We start from the raw sequence: 20065 nt of genomic DNA on the forward strand, positions 1-20065 counted from the left end.
GGTCCCAGGCCGAGTGCGGGCTTGAAGACGCGTCGTTTGGTTTTGGAGACCGTGACCGAGCTGTTTGAGTTTGACTGCGGGGTGGAGAACGTTTGTCAGGGGCCCGGCCAAGAAAGGTCCGCAAGATTCCCGATGGTGTCCATGACTTTCAAGCGGAGCCGCAGCGACCGGTTCTACAGCACCCGGTGCTGCGGCTGTTGCCATGTCCGCACCGGTACCATCATCCTGGGGACCTGGTACATGGTAAGGCGGGCGGGCGTGGCGCGCAGGACCAGGGGCCCTGGGGAGCCAGGCCTGGTGCGGAGGGGGTGGGACTGGAAACGGGGTGTTGGGTGGGGTGGGGACGTGGAGGGGCGCTGCTTTTTAGGGCGCGCCAACTCTGGATGAAGTCCAGGGACTCTGGGGAAGGAACCTAGTCCAGGAATCGGAGTGGGGGGGTGGTAAGCATGGGGAGATTGTTCTTCGGCAAGAATTTGAGGAGAAAAGCGAGCTTGGGAGAGCAGAGGCGTTTTAGGCGAAGGCACGAGGGTGCTCGGATGTGGTGGGAATTCCTCTGTTTTGGCTCTTTTTGTATTTCTGCGATCTGAAAGGCAGCCCCTCCCTTTCTCCTACCCAGTGCTCCCTGGAATTTTTTTCCCCTAATGAAACAATTAGGAGCAGACCTTGATAAATGCAGTTTAGTTTCGACATTGTCTTCCGGTTGGGAAAGCGAAAGATCCAGCGGTAATCCAGTTGTCTGTTTCCTGGACTTTGTTTTGTTACACTGCCTCTTTTGCGAGTCTTCAGAATCGCTTGGGGGCGATAGCATTTGCCCGAGTTTACGCCTGACCAGCTTTTGTCCTGGTGCAGCCTCCTCCCTGCGCAGTAGATGCTCGTCGTTGCCGACCCGCTGTTTTTACGGAGACCTTTATTGAAAGGCCTCTCCGCCCTGGCCACCTACGCTGATATCTCCTGGGTTCCAAGATCTGTCCTAACCAAGTTGACACTTGTTGACTGGTGGTTCACTAGTAATATGTTTGTGATTTTTCTTTTTTAATTTACCGTTTATAGTGTCCATGCACATTAAACCTAACTTGTCCTTGACTTCCAAATACGTGATTCAGTTTAGGTAGTTTTAGGTTATTAAGACTTTACAGAAGCTGTGACGAACTTCTTACATGGTCGACTTGGCCACTTTCTTTAATGACGTCGTGAATATGGTTGTGTGGGGAGTGCACCTCGATCATACGGTGCTGTTTTTAATATTTAAGTGAACTGCAAAAGAGGAAGAGAGTTATCCCAGATGCTGTTTTTCTCTGTACTCGCTGCTTCTCCCCACCCATTGTCTTGAAATCATTAGTAAGCATTTGGACAAACGCCAGATGCGAATCATCGTAAATGAGGCAGATATTGTTTCCTGGCCCACCCCCGGGGGACTACCTGACTCCACTTTCCTCCTACCTGCCGGGTTGTTAGTTACCGTCTTGTTTCTGGTGTACATTTAAAAAACAACTCGAATCTTGTGCTGAGTTTATTTTCTTGTTTCCTATACTTTTATATTCAGAAATACCATCTTATTGGTAGAACTGTATCACATTTTCCCACAGAGACTCTTTTGTTCTGTATTTTAACTGATTTGGAATTCCAAACACATAGTTAATGACCATCAGCTGCATTACGTTTCTAACTTCGATTTCAGTCTTCTCCATTTTGCTGAGGGGCTCAGTCTAATTTCTTTTGTTTGTCTTTATCTCTGTCTTCTATTTCCCTAAGTGAATGATTCTAACCTTGAGGATCCTCCAGCCTCTTACTCAATTCCGTCTTCCTCACCCCCAGAAAAGGACCTTCTCTCCTTCTAAACTAAGAGAATCCATCGGCCTGGCTCTCTCGCCTGCAGTCTGAGTCCTCCCGTTTCTTCTCGGATCCTTCCCTCTACTCACAGAACAAAGGGTTCCTAACTCCTTCAGAGTAGTACCACCATTTCTGTTTCAACCATCCGGATGTAATTGGCTGTATTTCTTTTCAGTTTTTTTTTAAGGCAGATTTTTTTCACGCTATGGGTTCAGCTGGAAAATGAATAGAATAGCGGGAGAAATTGGGAACTACAAACAGGAAACTCAAAATGCAGAGAGAAAAACTTCAGCAGGGGCGTTTATTCTTACAAAGTAAGAGCTTACATCTGTTCCCTACTATAAGCCCTTGTTGTGAGAAGGATTCATGTATCTCTGAAGACCGTGCTTTAGTTTCACAATTTTAAAAAGATGCCATAGCTGTTCTTATTTTGCATAGACTTCTCAGGTTAGTGTAAAACATTTTGTTGTAAACCGCTTAAATCATTTCACCTGTCTGAAATTGATTACGAGATTTACTGACTATCTGCAGTGTAAAAGGCTTTGATGGACATACAGAAGGAATAAACACAGGGACCATGTGTCATTTGTCTTCTGTTCTCCTATGACCTGCCAAATGTTAGATTCTCAAATGTTTCTTGTCTAACAGAGCATATGCCCTTAAGATGTTTATGTTATCACAAAGAACTTGGAACACAGGTATGAAAAACTTATGGTACAGTGATGAAGGAGGAGGGGAAGATAATCAGTAATACAAGATTCTCATCAGAATAAGTACTGGAAAAAGGCCATTGGTTTTGTTTATCATAGTGTTGTTGATGACTTTCAGAGGTGCTTCAGTACCATAGCAATGTAAAAACAGTCTCTGCCGACTTGGGGAGATATGTCAGACTTGTGACACAAGACCACCTAGTCCAAAATGTAGTATAATATTTTGAAACTAAGAGGGCTTGTCCAAGCAATGCATTTTGTTCTCAGAAGCTGCTTTACGAAGACAGAAAAACAACATGGGGATGAGTGAGTATTAAATATCCCTTCCCTCCGTACATATCTTGTCAAGGTACTCTCTTTGATTCCTGGTGAGGCAATAATTCACAGTCTGCATAGGAGAATATTTATGTCTCTCTTTACTTGCCTGGGCCAGACTTCTGAGATGATGATTCCCCCTGTGTTGTGTGGAACTTGGGGGTGTCCCTCTCCCTCGCTATCAGTGACTGTATTTGATACAGTCTCATTGCTTTCTAGCCATGGCTTCTGCTGGTCTAGTGTTAAAGTATTGTAACACTATATACTAAAATATTCATTGTACGGTATCAAATAGTGCTGTAGGACATAGAGAAAGCCACAACCACTTATTATACACACCGGATGTACCAGCGCTGAAGTGTTAGCCTTTGGTATTTTAGATTGAAAAGAAGCATACCTGGTTAAGTGATAGGAAATTTCCAGATGAGCTCAAGTTTAAATTCTGGCATTCCTGAAATTGTTTTTGCTATCATTTTTTGAAGAATGAAGCCAGTTGATTTTAAACAAGCTTTTAGGAGGTATAAGCTCAAATGTTTATTGAATAATTGAAAATGGACTTAAAGGTCTGCTGCAGTAGATATACTTTGTGGTTAGTGGTGTGTACTACAGAGTACATTTTGAGCATTTCTAATAATTTTATCTCTTGGACTTAATATATGGCTAATTCATGAGTTTTTCAACCATAGCAGTTTGAAATTATGTATCTGGGAGAGAAGTAAAAACAGGTTTCCTTAAGCTCTATTCCTTTCCAGCCCTCACCTCTGACTTCAAGTAAGCATAGCTTGTTTATATTTCAGTTAGTTTCCTTCCGTAAACTAAGGAGGTTCTGTGCCTCTGCCTTTGCATATGCTATTCCTTCTCCTTGAAATGCTGTCCTCCCAAGTCACTTTCTAAAAACTTTTGTTAAGGAAGTTTTCATACATACAAAAGTGGTGAAATAGTATGAAAACCTCCCATTTATTCATCATCCAGCTTTAGCCATGAACAACATTTTGCCAATTCCAGATAATTTGTTAACGGTTAGCTTACATATTTTCATGGTAAAGCTTTCTTCACTTCCTAACCAGAGGTATCTGTTTTTCTCACTGTGCACCTGCAAAAGTTTCTAGATGCTTCTTGTATGTACTTATTAAATAGTACTCAGGACACTTTGGTATGATTGTCTTTTGCTCTTTATTTTTCTCTCTACAGTAAGAGGTTCTCCTGGAGGGAAAAGGGTGATATCTTACTTTATAAAATGTGTGTTGCTGGGCTGGGGGCAGTAGCTCATGCCTGTAATCCCAGCACTTTGGGAGGCCAAGGCAGGCAGATTGCCAGAGCCCAGGAGTCCGAGACCAGCCTGAGCAACATGATGAAATCCCATCTCTAAAACCAAAAATATATATTAATGGGGCGTGGTGTGGTGGTGCATGCCTGTAGTCCCAGCTAGCGGGGAGGCTGAGGTGGGAGATCTCTTGAGCCTGGGAGGCAGAGGTTGCAGTGAGCCTAGATCACGCTACTACTCTTGATCCTGGGTGACAGAGTGAGACCCTATCAAATAAAATGTTTGGTGACTAACTTATTAATTAAAACTTTTGATGTGTTCATTATACATTTGTTGAATGAATTGTCTCCTCCAAAAAATATTATGAATACTCAGTTGTATTTACATCTAACAGTAAACAACAAAAAACTTTTAATTATACATTTGAAGAATGTTTTAAAGACAGTCAGTTTTGATCTTTATCAGATAATAGACTTTGCTTAGTTCTGTAGACTGGCTGTACATTTAAAAAATGTTTTAAGCCAGCTGTGGTGGTGTGTACCTGTAGTATCAGTTACCTGGGAGACTGAGGCTGGAGGATCGCCTGAGTCCAGGAGTTCTGGGCTCTAGAGCCCTATGCCGATAGGGTGTCTGCACTAAGTTCGGCATCAATATGGTGAACTCCTGGGAGCGGAGGACCACCAGGTTGCCTAAGGAGGGGTGAACCAGCCCAGGTTGGAAACAGAGGAGGTCAAAACTCCCATGCTGATCAATAGTGGGATCCCGCCTGTGAATAGCCACTGCACTCCAGCTTGGGCAACATAGTGAGACCCCATCGCTTAAAAAAAAAAAGTTTTAAGGATAGTCAATTTTGATCTTTATGAGATAACAAACTTTGCTTAGTTCTGTAGATTGACTCTCCTGTGGGTGCTTTCTCTGCATGGGAAGCCCTTATCTGGATGCCTCCTTAAACCAGACACACTGTTTTAATTATTATCTCAGTAGGTACTGCAAATTACACTGTGGGAAAACTGAAGAATAATGATTTTTTTAAAAGTGTTCAAAAAATCTTCTAGAATAGATGTGGCAATGAACCGAGAAAACAAAGAATCACTCTCTCTAAACCCTGTGCTTCCACGGATCTGATACAGTTATTTTGTAACAAGTCATATCTAACACATTTCTTATTGTACACACTTATAAGATGTACAAGAAGCTTTCAAAAACAATGCACACCACATGGTTTGACTGATTAAATTTACACTACTGTTCCCACATTGAGTGTGAATGGAAGCCCATGCTGCTAAAATATTGCTGCATTCTGTACCTGTCCATATTGCCAAGTTTAGAAGTGAATAATTTTTTTTTAAGAGATGGGGTCTTGCTGTGTTGCTTGTGCTGGTGTGCAGCAGCATGATTATAGCTTACTGCAGTGTTGAACTGGGCTCGAGTGATCCTCCCACCTCAGGCACCTGACTAGCAGGGGCTACAGGCACACACCAGCGTCCCCAGCTTAATCATTCTTTTTAATTACATTTTTATTAACTTTCTTTCCTGAATACAGCAAAGGAAAAAAATGAATCAGGAATAAATATTTGAAATAGTTTGTACATAGGTGGATATTTTTAGAGAAATTTTATATTGTAAGACTACAGTTAATTTTATGTATTTTTTGAAAAACTAAACATGTAACAGAAATATCAGCTTTAATCAGAGGTAAGTTGCCAGGGCTTATATATGAGCACAGGTAGATGTTCATTGGTGAATATTTTTAAGATCACAAGGATGCCAGGAGCGGTGGCTCATGCCTGTCATCCTAGTACTTTGGGAGGCCAATGTGGTAGGGTCACTTGAGGCCAGGAGTTCAGGACCAGACTGGACAACATAGTGAGATGCCATCTCTACACAAAATTTTTTAAACACTCACAAGGATGGGTTTTCCAGTGTAATACTTAAAGTTGGGGTTCTAATGAAGTGATGTGGTCTAATGGAATATAATTAAAGAAGATTTGAAAAAAGCTTTAAGTAGCACTGATATTTGTTTCACTATTCTTGGTCCCTTTGATTAGTCCTACGATTTATTTTGTTTAATATTCAGGGATATGATCTACAGTGAAATGAAATTTGAAGTATCACTAAAAGAAGATACAGTGGATGAGCGTGTGACTTATCCATGGAGGAGAAGAAAAGAGGTTTTTTTTGTTTTGTTTTTTTAAGGGATAGTCTCGCTGTTGTTGCCCAGGCTGGTCTCCAGAGCTCAGGCAGTCCTTCCCACCTCAGCCTCCCAAGTAGCTGGGACTATATATAGGTGTGAGATTTTTAGAAATCTTTCATGTGATAAAAATATTTAAGAAGGGAAAATAGAACTCCTAAACATTTTTGGTATGTCATTCCCTTCATTTAATAATTGGGTTTGCATGCTTTTCTTGACAGAAGAACTTCTGTACCGCAGAGAGCTTTTTCACTGTGACTATTCTGTGTTTAGCAAACAAGAGTTTGCTGAATTGATTTCAAACTGATTTCCATACACAGATGTATAATGTTTTAGTAGATATATCTGATTGTTCAGTAATTAATTCACCTAATTTTATTAGCTCATACTCATACCGCATACACACCGGCCAAAACTGTTGCAGTAAATGTGGGCAACAAAACAAATCAGCCTTCAACTGGGGAGCCACGTTGCAAAAGTGATTGTTCCTGGTAAGTCCTCTAAAGAATTGAAAGATAATGTACCTTGCCTCTGAACAATGCAAGGAAAGAGGCGTGCTGCTGAACATAGTAAAGTATAAACATTTTATAGCGTTAGATAATGGTTTCTTTTGGAAAGACCTCAAACAAGAGTTATTGGGGGATGATTATTAATAATCATGTAGTGCTGAGAAGCAGGATGTCCTAAATACCGGATTTGTATCCTGATTCTCCTGTTTGTCAGCTCAGCAAGTTTAACACATGTTACATAACTTTACTGAATCTTAGTTTCCCCATCTGCACATGGGCAGATGGGGAAACCCATGAAGTAATATACTTCACGGGTTGTCGTGAGGAATATGTGAAGTAATATACGTAAATACACATCATAGAGTGTATCTTCAATAAATACTGGTTGATTCCAAATTTGATTGTGACATTGTTTAGATCATCTACCCTAAAGATAAAACTTGATCTGCTTATCTAGCAGATGTTAGTGAAATGACTTCAGCTGATAAAAGGAAAATGCATTTCCTGTGTGTTTATCATTCAAGGTGAAACGGAATAAGTATATAATAGTTTGTTTAAAATACTGTTGATAGCTGGCTGGGCGCAGTGGCTCACACCTGTAATCCCAGCACTTTGGGAGGCCGAGGAGGGTGGATCACTTGAAGTTAGGAGTTTGAGACCAGCCCGGCCAATATGGTGAAACCCCATCTCTACTAAAAATAGAAAAATTAGCCAGGCTTGATGGTGTGTGCCTCTAGTCCCAGCTACTTGGAAGGCTGAGGTGGGAGAATCACTTGAACCCAGGAGGTGGAGGCTGCAGTGAGCCAAGATTGTGCCACTGCACTTTAGCATGGGCGATAGAGCGAGGCTTAGTCTCAGAAAAGTCCCAGCTACTTGGGACTACTGAGGCAGGAGAATCGATTGAACCCAGGAGGTGGAGGCCGCAGTGAGCTAAGATTGCACCACTGTGCTCCAACCTGAGCGATGGAGTGAGACTCCATGTCAAAAACGAAATAAAAATAAAATTCTATTGGTAGGAATTCAATGACCCTTGAAAGTACCAAATGTTCACATTTTCACAAAGGGAAGGAGGGCAGATTCTGTGAACTTAACTAGGTAGGGAAGCCTAACTCCAATCCTCGGTGAGATTTCTATCTTGAGTCATTTACAGTACTCCTTCTTAGTACTTAAATACAGTGTAGCCTCCTGGGATACTGCAGGGATTGGCCAGCAAGTATGGGCACAACTCATTTCCTTTTAAAATGGATTTACAATCCTGGGAGACTAGGAAAATTCACCAGATACTATGATGGGATTGCAGCAGGATATTCCTCTATAGCTAAAGAATTTTATTCAGAAGTTGCTGGTTAATGGGAAGGGGCAGCCTCTGGCAGCTTTGTTCTCAGCTCTGTTCTTTTGTTAGTGATTTAGATGGAAATATTGATTACATGCTGATCCTAAATTCAGGAAGCTGAGACAGGCAGTAAATCTGTAGTGTGTCAGAATCTACATCTAGGAAATCTTCATAGGCAAGAATGTAGTAAGATGAAATTCAGTTGCAGGTATAATAAGGCCTATGTTTGAGCCTCTGAATCCAACAGTACAGGTACAGGAGGTGGCTTAGCATAATCAAGCATGAAAAAGAACTTGGTGTTTTAGGGAGTTACTTGCATGTGTTACTCAGAAAATTTATAAAGCCAGTGCAGGCTGGGTGCGGTGACTCATACCTCTTATCCTAGCATGTTGGGAGGCTAAGGCAGGAGGATTACTTGAGGCCAAGAGTTCAAGACCAGAGTTTTCTACCAAAAACAAAAACAAAAAAAACAGTACAACTTTAGCTTCATTGATTGAAATTTGTTAGCTAGCATATGAGAACTGAGATCCCATTGTGTTCTGACTGGGATGATTTTACCTCACTTTGATATATATCCATCAAACTGGAGCATGTGTGAAAGAGGAAAACAAAAGGGAAGTAGGTAGCTAGGAAACATGCCAGTCAGAGGAATGACTTAAAGACCTGAATGTCTATTCTAGAAAATACAGTATTTGGAGGCTATGTTCAGGTATTGGAGCACTTATTTAGAAGGGAGAGCACATTATCTCAAAAGGTAGAATTAAGGCTGGGTGTGGTATCTCACGCCTGTAACCCCAGCACTTTGGGAGTCTGGGGCTGGGTGGATCACTTGAGGTCAGGAATTAGAGGCCAGCCTGGCCAACATGGTAAAGCCCCGTCTCTACTAAAAATACAAAAATTACCCAGGCATGGTGGTGGGCACCTGTAATCCCAGCTACCCAGAGGCTGAGGATCACATGAGTTTGGGAAGCGGAGGCTTCAATGAGCCAAGATTGCACTGCTGCAATCCAGCCTGGGTGACAGAATGAAACTCCATCTCAAAAACAAACAAACAAAAAAGGTAGAATTAAGACCAGTAGATGAATTAAGTGACATCTAAAATCTTGGTAAGTCTCTTAAGCATTTGAGTCTAGCTCAGAGAAAATAGTTCTCTGTCAGCAGACGGGAGATACTGTGGAGGGATTTCAGGCATCTGATGAATAAATATAATGATGAGCAGTAACTTCTTTATACCCAGAAATTCTGAGTTTGGTGTATGAATAAATGTGTAGTTTTGAACAGGAACCATTTGTAATGATTCTTCAGTTTTAATTTTTGTGTCATTTTATTCTGGTGTATTGGTTAAGCATCTTATTCTTTGAAATGGTTAATATTATACTTTATAAAATATTTATTTTTGACTTATTCTCATAGTGGTAGTTGCATAGTGTTTGATCTCAAGGTAGTCTCCCACTGTTTTATATCTTTGCTACTTCAAGTAAGACAATCTTAAATATGAGAAGATACCTAGAGATTGTGCTAAGATTACGTCCTGATGGTAATTAATGTAAGTGATAGAATGTTATCTTTTACAGGTGGTAAACCTATTGATGGCAATTTTGCTGACTGTGGAAGTGACTCATCCAAACTCCATGCCAGCTGTCAACATTCAGTATGAAGTCATCGGTAATTACTATTCATCTGAGAGAATGGCTGGTATGTGTTCAATTGAAAAAAATCTTTCCTGCTAATTTTTATATACAGTCATGTGTTATTTAATGATGAGGACACATTCTGAGAAATGTCTTTGGGTGATTTTGTTGTGTGAACATCATAGGGTGTACTTACACAAACCTAGATAACATAGCACCTAGGCTAAACGGTAGAGGCTCCTAGGCTAAAACCTGTACAGCAGATTACTGTACTGAATGCTGTAGGCAGCAAATGTGTGTGTATCTAAAGATACAAAAACATAGTAATACTGTAAAAACACTATTACAGTCGTCATAGATGTAGTCCATTGTTGACCAAAATGTTATTTGGCACATGTGTCTCTCTCCACACACACTAGTTATTTAGAGGATTGATTAGATTATGCTTAAGTTACATTTCAGAAAGTTAAAATAATTACATAATGACGGTAGCAAGTTAAATTTAAGTCATTCGTACTGAGGCAGGAAAGCATTTTGATGGGGTTCTCAGAGATGTTCAGCAAGGATTACAATATAGTATTTCTAGCCAGAAAATCCAATGACTATTAGGTTTTTGAGAAATGTGTAAAATGTACCTTGACTCTCAGATACCAGGGAGAAAGAAATGAAATAAAAACAAACTGTAAACCTTTGAGGCCAGCTGACAGATGTTGGGCCGGGAGATTTGCTCATGGAGCAAATAGGCTATTACAGTAAAATGTGAAATACAAATTATTTAACTGTTGGTGATGTCTTTTGCTCGGAGTCACGGTTACTATATATATTTCTATTTAGATGGAGAGAAACATAACATTGGGTTAATCCTAGAGTAACACTGGAACATTCACATAAATCACCTCTTTAGACCTATTAATCCCTGGTAGCAGCATTTTAAACAAGCCATTTATTTTTCTCTAAAAGCTAGAAAAATTTTAGCTGGGATTTTAAATTATTATAAATTATGTAAGAAATATAATATTTGAACAGAAAATTATGCCTTATACTTTTCAGTGCAAGCAGTTTATACATGTATATTTTAAAATGTTACTTCAGAAAAATAGTTTCAGTTCCCATGCATGTTTCTAAATTATGTTAATTCTCATGTTTTTAGATTTATTAGCTTTTATTAAAAGCTTCTGAGCTTCATTACATTTATGGCCTTTGATCGGGTTGTAAAGTTGGGAATGCATGTGTGTGTATGTGTATTGGGTTTGTAATTCAAATAATTCACAGGGTCAATTTTATTTCCAGGAGCCAGGTAGAATTTTGTGACTGTCATATGTAGTAGTATGAAAGCACTTAACAATTGTTCACATTGTGTTTTTAAAAATGTTTTTTAAAAAGGCTCCTGAAATTTAATTGTCAGCTGTAACAGGAGACATAACAACATATTATCAACAGCCCTTCTGGCATTTGTTTCCTTCTGAGTAGTCTGTTTTTATTTAAAAAATAAATAGGCCAGGTGTGGTGGTTCACGCTTGTAATCCTAGTGCTTTGGGAGGGTGAGATAGGCAGATCACTTGAGGTCAGGAGTTTGAAACCAGCCTGGCCAACATGGTGAAACCCCATCTCTACTAAAAATACAAAAAAATTAGCTAGGCGTGGTGGTGGGCACCTGTAATCCAAGCTACTCGGGAGGCTGAAGCAGGAGAATTGCTTGAACCTGGGAGGTGGAGGTTGCAGTGAGCTGAGGTCGTGCCACTGCACTATAGCTGGAGTGACAGAGCGAGACTCCATCTCAAAAAAAAAAAAAGAAAAAGATTAAATAAATAAATAAATTTTATCTTCTAATGACTATTAGTCAATATTTGATATTTTCAAAATTATACTCCAGGTTGTAAAATTTTAATTAATCTGCTAATGTCAGCATTTTCCCTTGTCATGTTTCTCCTAAAATTGAGGTGTAGTAAAATGATTTACCATTTTTGAGATTCTTGTAGGTCTTTTAGACTGGCTTCTGTGGCTAGAGCTGTAGGGATGAAGTCTTGAGTTACTGCATATCGCATGAGTATTATTAACTACTGCAAAAATCAGATATATTCACTAGTATATTTATGTTGATTATAATTGCGCCAAAGCTCTTATTCTTCGGTGAATATAAAAATACATAGTTCTTGCTGGGTGCAGTGGTTCATGCCTGTAATCCCAACACTTTTGGAGGCCAAGATAGGTGGATTGCTTGAGCTCAGGAATTTGACATCAGCCTAGGCAATGTGGTGAAATCCTGTCTCTACCAAAAATACACAAAAATTATCTGGGCATGGTGGCACCCGCCTGTAGTCCTAGCTACTCAGGAGACTCAGATGGGAGGATCACTTGAGCGTGGGAGGCAGAGGTTGCAGTGAGCCAAGATTGTGCCACTGCACTCCAGACTGGGCGACAGAGTGAGACTGCATTAAAAAAAACACACACGTTGTTCTTGGTTGTGTGGTGGTTTTGTGTTTCTTTGGAAATTGAAATTTGACTTTTCCTCAGACCCAGTTAATTTCTGATCATTGACTTAATGACCATAAATAAGGAGATTTGTGATTATTTTTCATCAGCTAAATATGATTAAACCTATGCAAGCTGTTTTTCAAGTATGGATTTAATCTTATTTACATTCACTTCCAGAAGTAAAAGGAGACGCTTAGGGGAGGTTCCTGAATGTGGTGGTGGCTGGAAACCTGAGGTTTCTCTTTGCACATCTAACTCTTGTGTTTTGCTTGCTCAGTTGATTCACAAACACCAGAGTGTCTGTTGTTCCAGGCATCCTGTGTATTTCTCCCCTGCCACCCCATTTCCCCTGTTTTGCTCTTTGTTCCAGTGTAAAACCTTGAACTTCACTTTATTGTTTTAATACTTTAAGAAATCAAAATAAGCATACAGTCTTCATAAGCCTTTTTAATTTTTTAAATGTAGCTGCTAATAGAAGAAAGTTGCTCTGGTTAGAATACATGCGTCTCTCCAAAATTCGTATGTTGGAGCTTAATCTCCAAGGTGATGAGGTGGGGCCCTTGGGTGGTGATTAGGCTGTGAGGGCTCAATCCTCATGAATGGGATAAATGCCCTTCATTTTTTAAATTGCATTTATATTACTTGTTTGTTTAAAAACATTTATTAAAGACAAGGTCTTTGTTGCCCCAGCTGGTACGGTAATACCTCACTGTGATCCAGAATTCCTGAGCTCAAGTGATCCTTCCACCTTAGCCACCTGAGTAGCTAATGCTTTTTGTAGAGACATGGGGGTCTCCCTATATTTTTACCAGGCCAGTCTTGAGCTCCGGACTTTAAGTGACCCTCCCACCTCAGCCTCCTAAAGTGCTGTGATTACAGGCATGAGCCACTGTGCCCACCCCATAGCAGACTCTTGAGGGCTGATTGTTTGAATCACAAATTTTGCTTTCAAATTTGATAATACCGGTTTAATTTCATCTTTTGTTTTTAACCTGAATTCTTCTAAGTGGTAGTTTGCATGTTGTAGCAGGGAAGTCCCTTAAATTCTTAACATTTATCCTCTAAGAAAAAATAAAGAGGACTATTCTTAGTTTAGTTCCAAATACTGATGATGTTTTACTGCCTGGTGAAAAGATGATATATACATGCTGTGCATGGTGGCTCACGCCTATAATCCCAGCACTTTGGGAGGCTGACGTGGGTGAATCAGTTGAGGTCAGAAGTTTGAGACCAGCCTGGCCAACATGGTAAAACACTGTCTCTACTAAAAATACAAAAATTAGCTGGGCGTGGTGGCATGGGTCTGCAATCCTAGCTACTCTGGCGGCTGACGCAAGAGAATCACTTGAACTCAGGAGGCAGAGGTTGCAGTGAGCCAAGATTGCAGCCTGGGTGACAGAGCAAGACTCTATCTCAAAAAAAAAAAAAAGTTATATTTACATTTACCCAATAAGGAATATTCAACAGTTGTTCTAATTAGTCATCATATTAGTGCCCCCAGTTGTTTTTTTTTTTTTTTTAATTTTTGAGACATCTTTTGTAGATAATGAGGTCTTGCTTTGATGCCCAGGCTGGTCTTAAACTCCTGGTCTCAAGTGATTTTCCCACCTTAGCCTCCCAAAGTACTGAGATTACAGGTGTGGCTTGCCATGCCCATCCCCCTCAGTTTCTTAATCTCTGCCCAGATGTATCACTTGAGGTTGGGAATCTGAACCAGTCTGGCCAATATGGTGAAAGCTGATCTCTACTAGAAATACAAAAATTAGCCTGGTGTGGTGGTACGTGTCTAATTTCAGCTACTCTGGAGGCTAAGGCACAAGAATTACTTGAACCGGGGAGGTACAGGAGGTTGCAGTGAACCACTGTTGCGCCACTGTACTCCAGCCTGGGTGACAGAGCAAGACTCCTGTCTCCAAAAAAAAGAAAAAAAAAACACTGCCCAGAATCAACTTTTGTGCTAAGAAAACAGATTTGTGCTAAGAAACTCAATAATTCACGCATGGTTTAGAATTGCTTGAGATTGCTGGCTGTTCTGTGAAAAAATTAGTGAGCATGGATTAATGGAGAGTTGGAACAACCCGAGGAAGAGTTGAGGAACAAGGAAGAAAGCAGAGAGTAGCATAGATACCAGGGTGCAGGAAGCAGTGAGTTTTCATGTTTGGGAGGCTGGGTGGGGAAGCAGGATTAATGGAGAACTTTGAATTTCAGGTTATATTTATCTAGGGCAAGAGGTAATGTATATAGCATTCTGAGTTTAATACATCTGCCTTTTAAGCAAATGCCAGCCATTCCTTCCAGTTAAACCCTACTCATCTCATAAGACCCATCTTGTGTCATTTCTTCGTATTTTTTCCTGATGCTTCAGACAAAGCAAATTGTTTCTGCCTCTGTTGTACCACTTGACACATTGAATTATAATGCTCAGTTTGCATATCTTCAGACTCCTGGACTCCGAAGGCACAGGGACCTGTTTCTCTAGCAGAGAATGTGGTTCATGTGCCATCCTAAACGCATGTCAGTGAGTTGTTGTAGTGGTTTAACAAATACGTGCTTTGTGTGAATGTCTCAAGGTTCATTACTTCATGCTGAGACTTTGATTTTTTTTTTTTTTTTTTTTTTTTTACCCTCTTGGCCTTAGATCTTTTTATAGCCAATTTTGAAAATATTTAAATTTAAATATTTTAAAGCTAGCTCTAAATGAAGTTGTGTTCTTTTTGTTGTATAAGTAGCTTAATCAGATTTTTGTTTTTGTTTTCTTAGATAATGCCTGTGTTCTTTTTGCTGTCTCTGTTCTTATGTTTATAATCAGTTCAATGCTGGTTTATGGAGCAATTTCTGTAAGTATACTGTATTTTCAGCTTTTAGAGTTTGACCTTAGGGGAACTGAGTCATTTCATATATGTGATACAATATTGCGGTGGTGATTTTTTTCTCCAGTATCAAGTGGGCTGGCTGATTCCATTCTTCTGTTACCGGCTTTTTGACTTCGTCCTCAGTTGCCTGGTTGCTATTAGTTCTCTCACCTATTTGCCGAGAATCAAAGAATATCTGGATCAGTTGGTAAGTGTGTATGCTAATTAAGCTTTTAAAAAAAATTATTTTGAGTAAAATGTTTACATTGAAATTCTGAGTCAGCCTTAGGTATTTTTAACTACACTTGCTTTTGAAAGTGTCTTAAAATAATTATTTCTGCTCTCTTTGCTACTGTGACAAAACTAACAAGATGAAAGTAATTTCTTACCATACATTTGGATAATTCATTAAGAGTTCCTAGAAATGGATATTGTGGAACTCGTATTTCAGCTTTTGTTTTTGAGTGAATCAAAGGTACAGTAATTTGACTGTGTATGGCACTCTTTAAGTGATCAGCTTTTTGTCTTTACAAACGTCTGTAGCAAGTATTCCAGTGCCTATCGTGTTTATAGCCCTATGCTAGGCAGTGATGGTGATCTAAAGATAACAGTCTCATCTTTAGTGAGCAAACCGTAATATTTGGGGCGTCAAATACATGAAGATGTCTGTGATAACAAATGGGAGCTGTCACCGCTGCAGCAAATAAGGAACTTGGATTCATGTCATATGGAGGGGGCCAGGAAAACTCTGGGTTGAGTGGCCAAGGAGGGCTTCATGGAGGTGGTCAGAAGGAGATGTGGGATCCAGGTAGATGAAAATTGGCAGGGGCAGCCTCAGTTTATTTCCAAAGTGCTGTCTTTCAGAACTTTGCTTCCCACTTCCAGATTTCCTGCCTGGCCCATTTTGCACACCACCAAATATATCCTTCATTTATTCAGAAAACATTTGCTGGTTCCTCTTACATATAAGGCACTCTGCTAGGTCATAGCAATGCATCATTGGAGCTTACTTCCTGGTGAAGGAATCAGGAAGTTGACAGTTACTGACATACCATTGTTGGTTACTGTGGGAGTGGATATCACATGGGAACTAAACCTGGGCTGGGAAGTGAGATTTGAATTGTATTCAGGAGTTTGAATAGAGAAAGTATAGAACAATGTTCCAGATAAAATAGAGACCTCGAGGCAAGAAGCAGCATAGTGTATAGTGAGGGCACTAGAAGCTGGCTATGGTGGCTGGCACACAGAGGGAGAGTGGGGAAGGGTGGAGGGAGGTGGCCAGGGGCAGGGCCTGTTGGCCTGGTCAGCCATGATGAGCAGCCTCTTTAGTGTGGTTCTCTGCTCATGTCGTCTCCAGTGGAGAAATTTCAAGTGGTGCCTCCCTGCCTTCTGAGTAAAACCCTTAGCATAGCATTCCTTCATGAGCAGCTCCCTTCTGTGTCTGTCCTTTTGTTTATAGATGAGGATCAAAAAAAACAGCCCCCACCCACCACCCCAGGGAGACACCTGCCTTGGGTTTGGGGAGTGTGTAGTGAGTTCTTTTTAATTGTTTTTCTATTTTTTTTTTTCAGTCCTTTGGGATTTCTGTTTATGCTGCTTTTTAAATGAAAATGTAATTATTTAGGCCTTCATATTGACATTTCCATTAAAAACAAGTATAACTTTAAAAAATTAAATGAGCTTTATAGAAAAGAACATAAAAATGAATTTATTATTCCCTTTACAGACTGTTTTCTCTCTGTTTTGTTCACTTAGTGCCTCAGACTGGAAGCTATTTCTTCTGTTGGCTAGCTTTTACATCTTAAATTCTTCTTTTATAATGCCTTTCTCCCTGAACTTAGCTCATTGCCTTGTACACAGTCAGAGTGAATAAGTATTTAAATGAATATAGCTGATGCTTTTCACTTTTGACTTTGGTGCCTTTGTATTCTTCAGATGCTCCTCAGTTATCAGCAAGTGTAAGTGCGATGGCTGACTTGTAAACGTGTGTGTGTTTTTTTTAATAGCCTGATTTTCCCTACAAAGATGACCTCCTGGCCTTGGACTCCAGCTGCCTCCTGTTCATTGTTCTTGTGTTCTTTGCCTTATTCATCATTTTTAAGGTACATTGCTGACTAAATCTTTATGGGGTGACTGAGACTGACACTGCAAATCTAAACCTTTTCGCTGCCTTACCACCTTACAAGTCACAGGAGATTGAGGATTTGTGGGGTCAGAGTTTATTCTGGCACACTAGCAGAGATAGCTTCTAGGAAATGTTTTCTGCCTTGTTTCCAAGGAGTGGTTGTAACAGGATCCCTCTCTAAGTGAAAGGAACGATTTTTTATGTTTTTGGAAGTGGTTCATGATTTGTATTGAAAATCTGCTAAAATTCCCGAGGTTCAGAAACCCAGAATTTCTTCTGCAGCACATTGGGTTGACTGACCTGAATTGAAACTCCAACTCTTGTTTCTCTCTGAAATGTTGGGAATGAAACTTGTGACTTTTAAATGACAGCAGGTAGGGAAAGGGCCTGGCCTCTGCTGGGTCCACCCAGAGGTCAGTTCCCTTCTACAGAGAGGTCGTGTGGGGAAAGCATTGTAAGTCACCGGCATTTTAGAGCAGGTAGTCTGTTGAGTTTCTAGCAAATGTCATCTTTGTTTTTATTCTTCCAGGCTTATCTAATCAACTGTGTTTGGAACTGCTATAAATACATCAACAACCGAAACGTGCCAGAGATTGCTGTGTATCCTGCCTTTGAAGCGCCTCCTCAGGTTAGCTACTGTTGGATAGAATAAAAGGTCGCCAGTCACTGTTGACTGTTCCAGGAGAGAACCTGGAGCTTGCCTTTCTCTTCCATGCCATAACCATAAGTTAGGACATGAACCCGGGTGCTTTTATGAACAGCTTAAAATCCACAGGATTCAACATTTTCCACTTGAAATGCTGAGTCCATGGGTTGCTTGTCTTATCCAGTTTGGCTGTTAGACCCTCATGAATGTTGTGTTTGTGGGGGCAAGACAGGAAACAGCTGTGTTAGGCCCATGTAGTCTGGGGTTTCTAAGGATGGGGAGTTCCATCAACTGAAATTTGTGTTGTTTTCAGAAAACATCCATATGATCCAAAGGGGGAGCTGACCTGTATGGGAGATGAATGCAGAGGGTTCCATGGGTCTTTTGGGGAAGCCTACCTTTCAGAGCCCTCTAATTGCTGCTGTACTAACTTCCCAGGTTTTTAGCATATCAAATATATGTGGCCCATTTAGGGCTAGGCTGTCACACTTGGAGTCACTTAGATTGGAATGCCACTCCTCCACTGCATATGTGTGCCTGTTACCCTCAAAGACATGATAGAAGCTCATGATCTGACTACAGACTGGTTCTGGTGGAAGTCAGGATCCAGGAGCCAGCATCTTATTGGGGGCTTCCTATTGCATGTTTTAGTGGGGTCCCCTTAACGCAAATCCTCAACACCTGAAGTGTAATTGGCACTGGAACTTATCAGTCACACTGGAATGAGGGCAGAACAGTGGCACTTACTGCCTGCCTGTCTAGGAAACCTTGTCCGGAAGCAGTATTCTGCCTCTCCCCAACCTCTCCTTCGCTAGCAATCTTGGTAAAATTCCAGGTTATTCGTGCACCACCTCTGGAACATTTTAGCTAACAGTTTTGTATAACCCTGTTTAGGGCAAAAAGTCTGAAAGCTGAATTATTCTAGAAAGGATTTTAAAGGAGAATTAAATCTGATAACAATTTGTTTTCTTCTCTCTTTAGTATGTTTTGCCAACTTATGAAATGGCCGTGAAAATGCCTGAAAAAGAACCACCACCTCCTTACTTACCTGCCTGAAGAAATTCTGCCTTTGACAATAAATCCTATACCAGCTTTTTGTCTTGTTTATTTTACAGAATGCTGCAATTCAGGGCTCTTCAGACTTGTTTGATATAAAATATGTTGTCTTTTGTTTAAGCATTTATTTCAAACACTAAGGAGCTTTTTGGACTATTAAACATCTTTTTTTGTTGTTAAGTCTTTTACATTTTAATAGTTTTTGAAGACAATCTAGATTAAGAGCAAAGTGCCATTGTTTGCCTTTAATTGGGGGGTGGGAAGGGAAAGGGGGTGCTCGCCACATATTTTTCTTTTTAACTGCACTTTCTTTATATAATAGTTTGCATTTTGTTATTTGCTACCCTGGGTACTTTCAGGAAGAGTGACTTAAATACTCAGGGTGACTAAGTAGTTGGGTATAAGATCTGAATTTTTAATCTACGGAAACAAGAAAAACATTTGACATTTTGACTTGACTGTGGAAGATGATGGTTGCATGTTTCTAGTTTGTATATGTTTCCATCTTTGTGATAAGATGCTTTAATAAATTTCTTTAAATACTTAGAGTTGTTTTTTTTTAAATCTGTGTTACCTGTTTTTTTAGATAAAGCCTGACATTTTGCATTACAGTGTATTCAGAGTGCCAGGTTTTTTTTAACTTTGAGAATACAGTTGGCCATTTGTATCCCTGGGTTCTGTATCCATGGAGTCAATCAACTGTGGATTGAAAATATTTGGGGGGAAAAATGGATAGTTGGATCTGTACTAAACATGTACAGACTTTTTGTACTTGTCATTGTTCTCTAAAAAATACACTATAACACTTATTTACATAGCATTTTACATTGTATTAGATATTATAAGTAATCTAGAGATCATTTAAAAAATATGGTAGGGTGTGCATGGGTCATATGCAAATACTATACCATTTTATTATAGGGGACTTGAGCAACCGTGGATTTGGGTATCTGGAACCAGTCCCCTCATGGACACCAAGGGACAACTGTACAATGATGCACATTTAATGAGAAATCACTTTTGAGAGTTTCGCTCTGTTGCCAGGCTGGAGTGCAGTGGCTTGATCTCAGCCTACTGCAATCTCTGCCTCCTGGGTTCAAGTGATTCTGCCTCAGCCTCCCGAGTAGC

At 40.2% G+C, this 20065-nt stretch overlaps 1 protein-coding gene across 1 annotated transcript; it reads left to right on the top strand.

Annotated features, from left to right (window-relative positions):
• LAPTM4A (lysosomal protein transmembrane 4 alpha) lies at nucleotides 1–19483 on the top strand. The gene is made up of 7 exons (XM_017964524.4): nucleotides 1–243; nucleotides 9727–9847; nucleotides 15019–15095; nucleotides 15196–15318; nucleotides 17117–17212; nucleotides 17765–17863; nucleotides 18863–19483. Exons 1-7 carry the CDS (start codon nucleotides 133–135, stop codon nucleotides 18935–18937), a joined length of 702 nt encoding a protein of 233 aa, XP_017820013.1. The 5' UTR covers nucleotides 1–132; the 3' UTR covers nucleotides 18938–19483.
• Nucleotides 19484–20065: the final 582 nt, after the last annotated feature.

Source organism: Callithrix jacchus, chromosome 14 (assembly GCF_049354715.1).
Source record: "Callithrix jacchus isolate 240 chromosome 14, calJac240_pri, whole genome shotgun sequence".
Classification (NCBI taxonomy): Eukaryota; Metazoa; Chordata; class Mammalia; order Primates; family Cebidae; genus Callithrix; species Callithrix jacchus.

What these genes read in the sequence shown, in the direction of transcription:
- LAPTM4A (XM_017964524.4), top strand. Translation starts at nt 133, where the DNA reads ATGGTGTCCATGACTTTCAAGCGGAGCCGCAGCGACCGGTTCTACAGC. An exon ending in AAGAATATCTGGATCAGTTG is followed by an intron (nt 15,319 to 17,116) that starts GTAAGTGTGTAT and finishes TTTTTTTAATAG; the next exon opens with CCTGATTTTCCCTACAAAGA. An exon ending in CCTTATTCATCATTTTTAAG is followed by an intron (nt 17,213 to 17,764) that starts GTACATTGCTGA and finishes TTATTCTTCCAG; the next exon opens with GCTTATCTAATCAACTGTGT.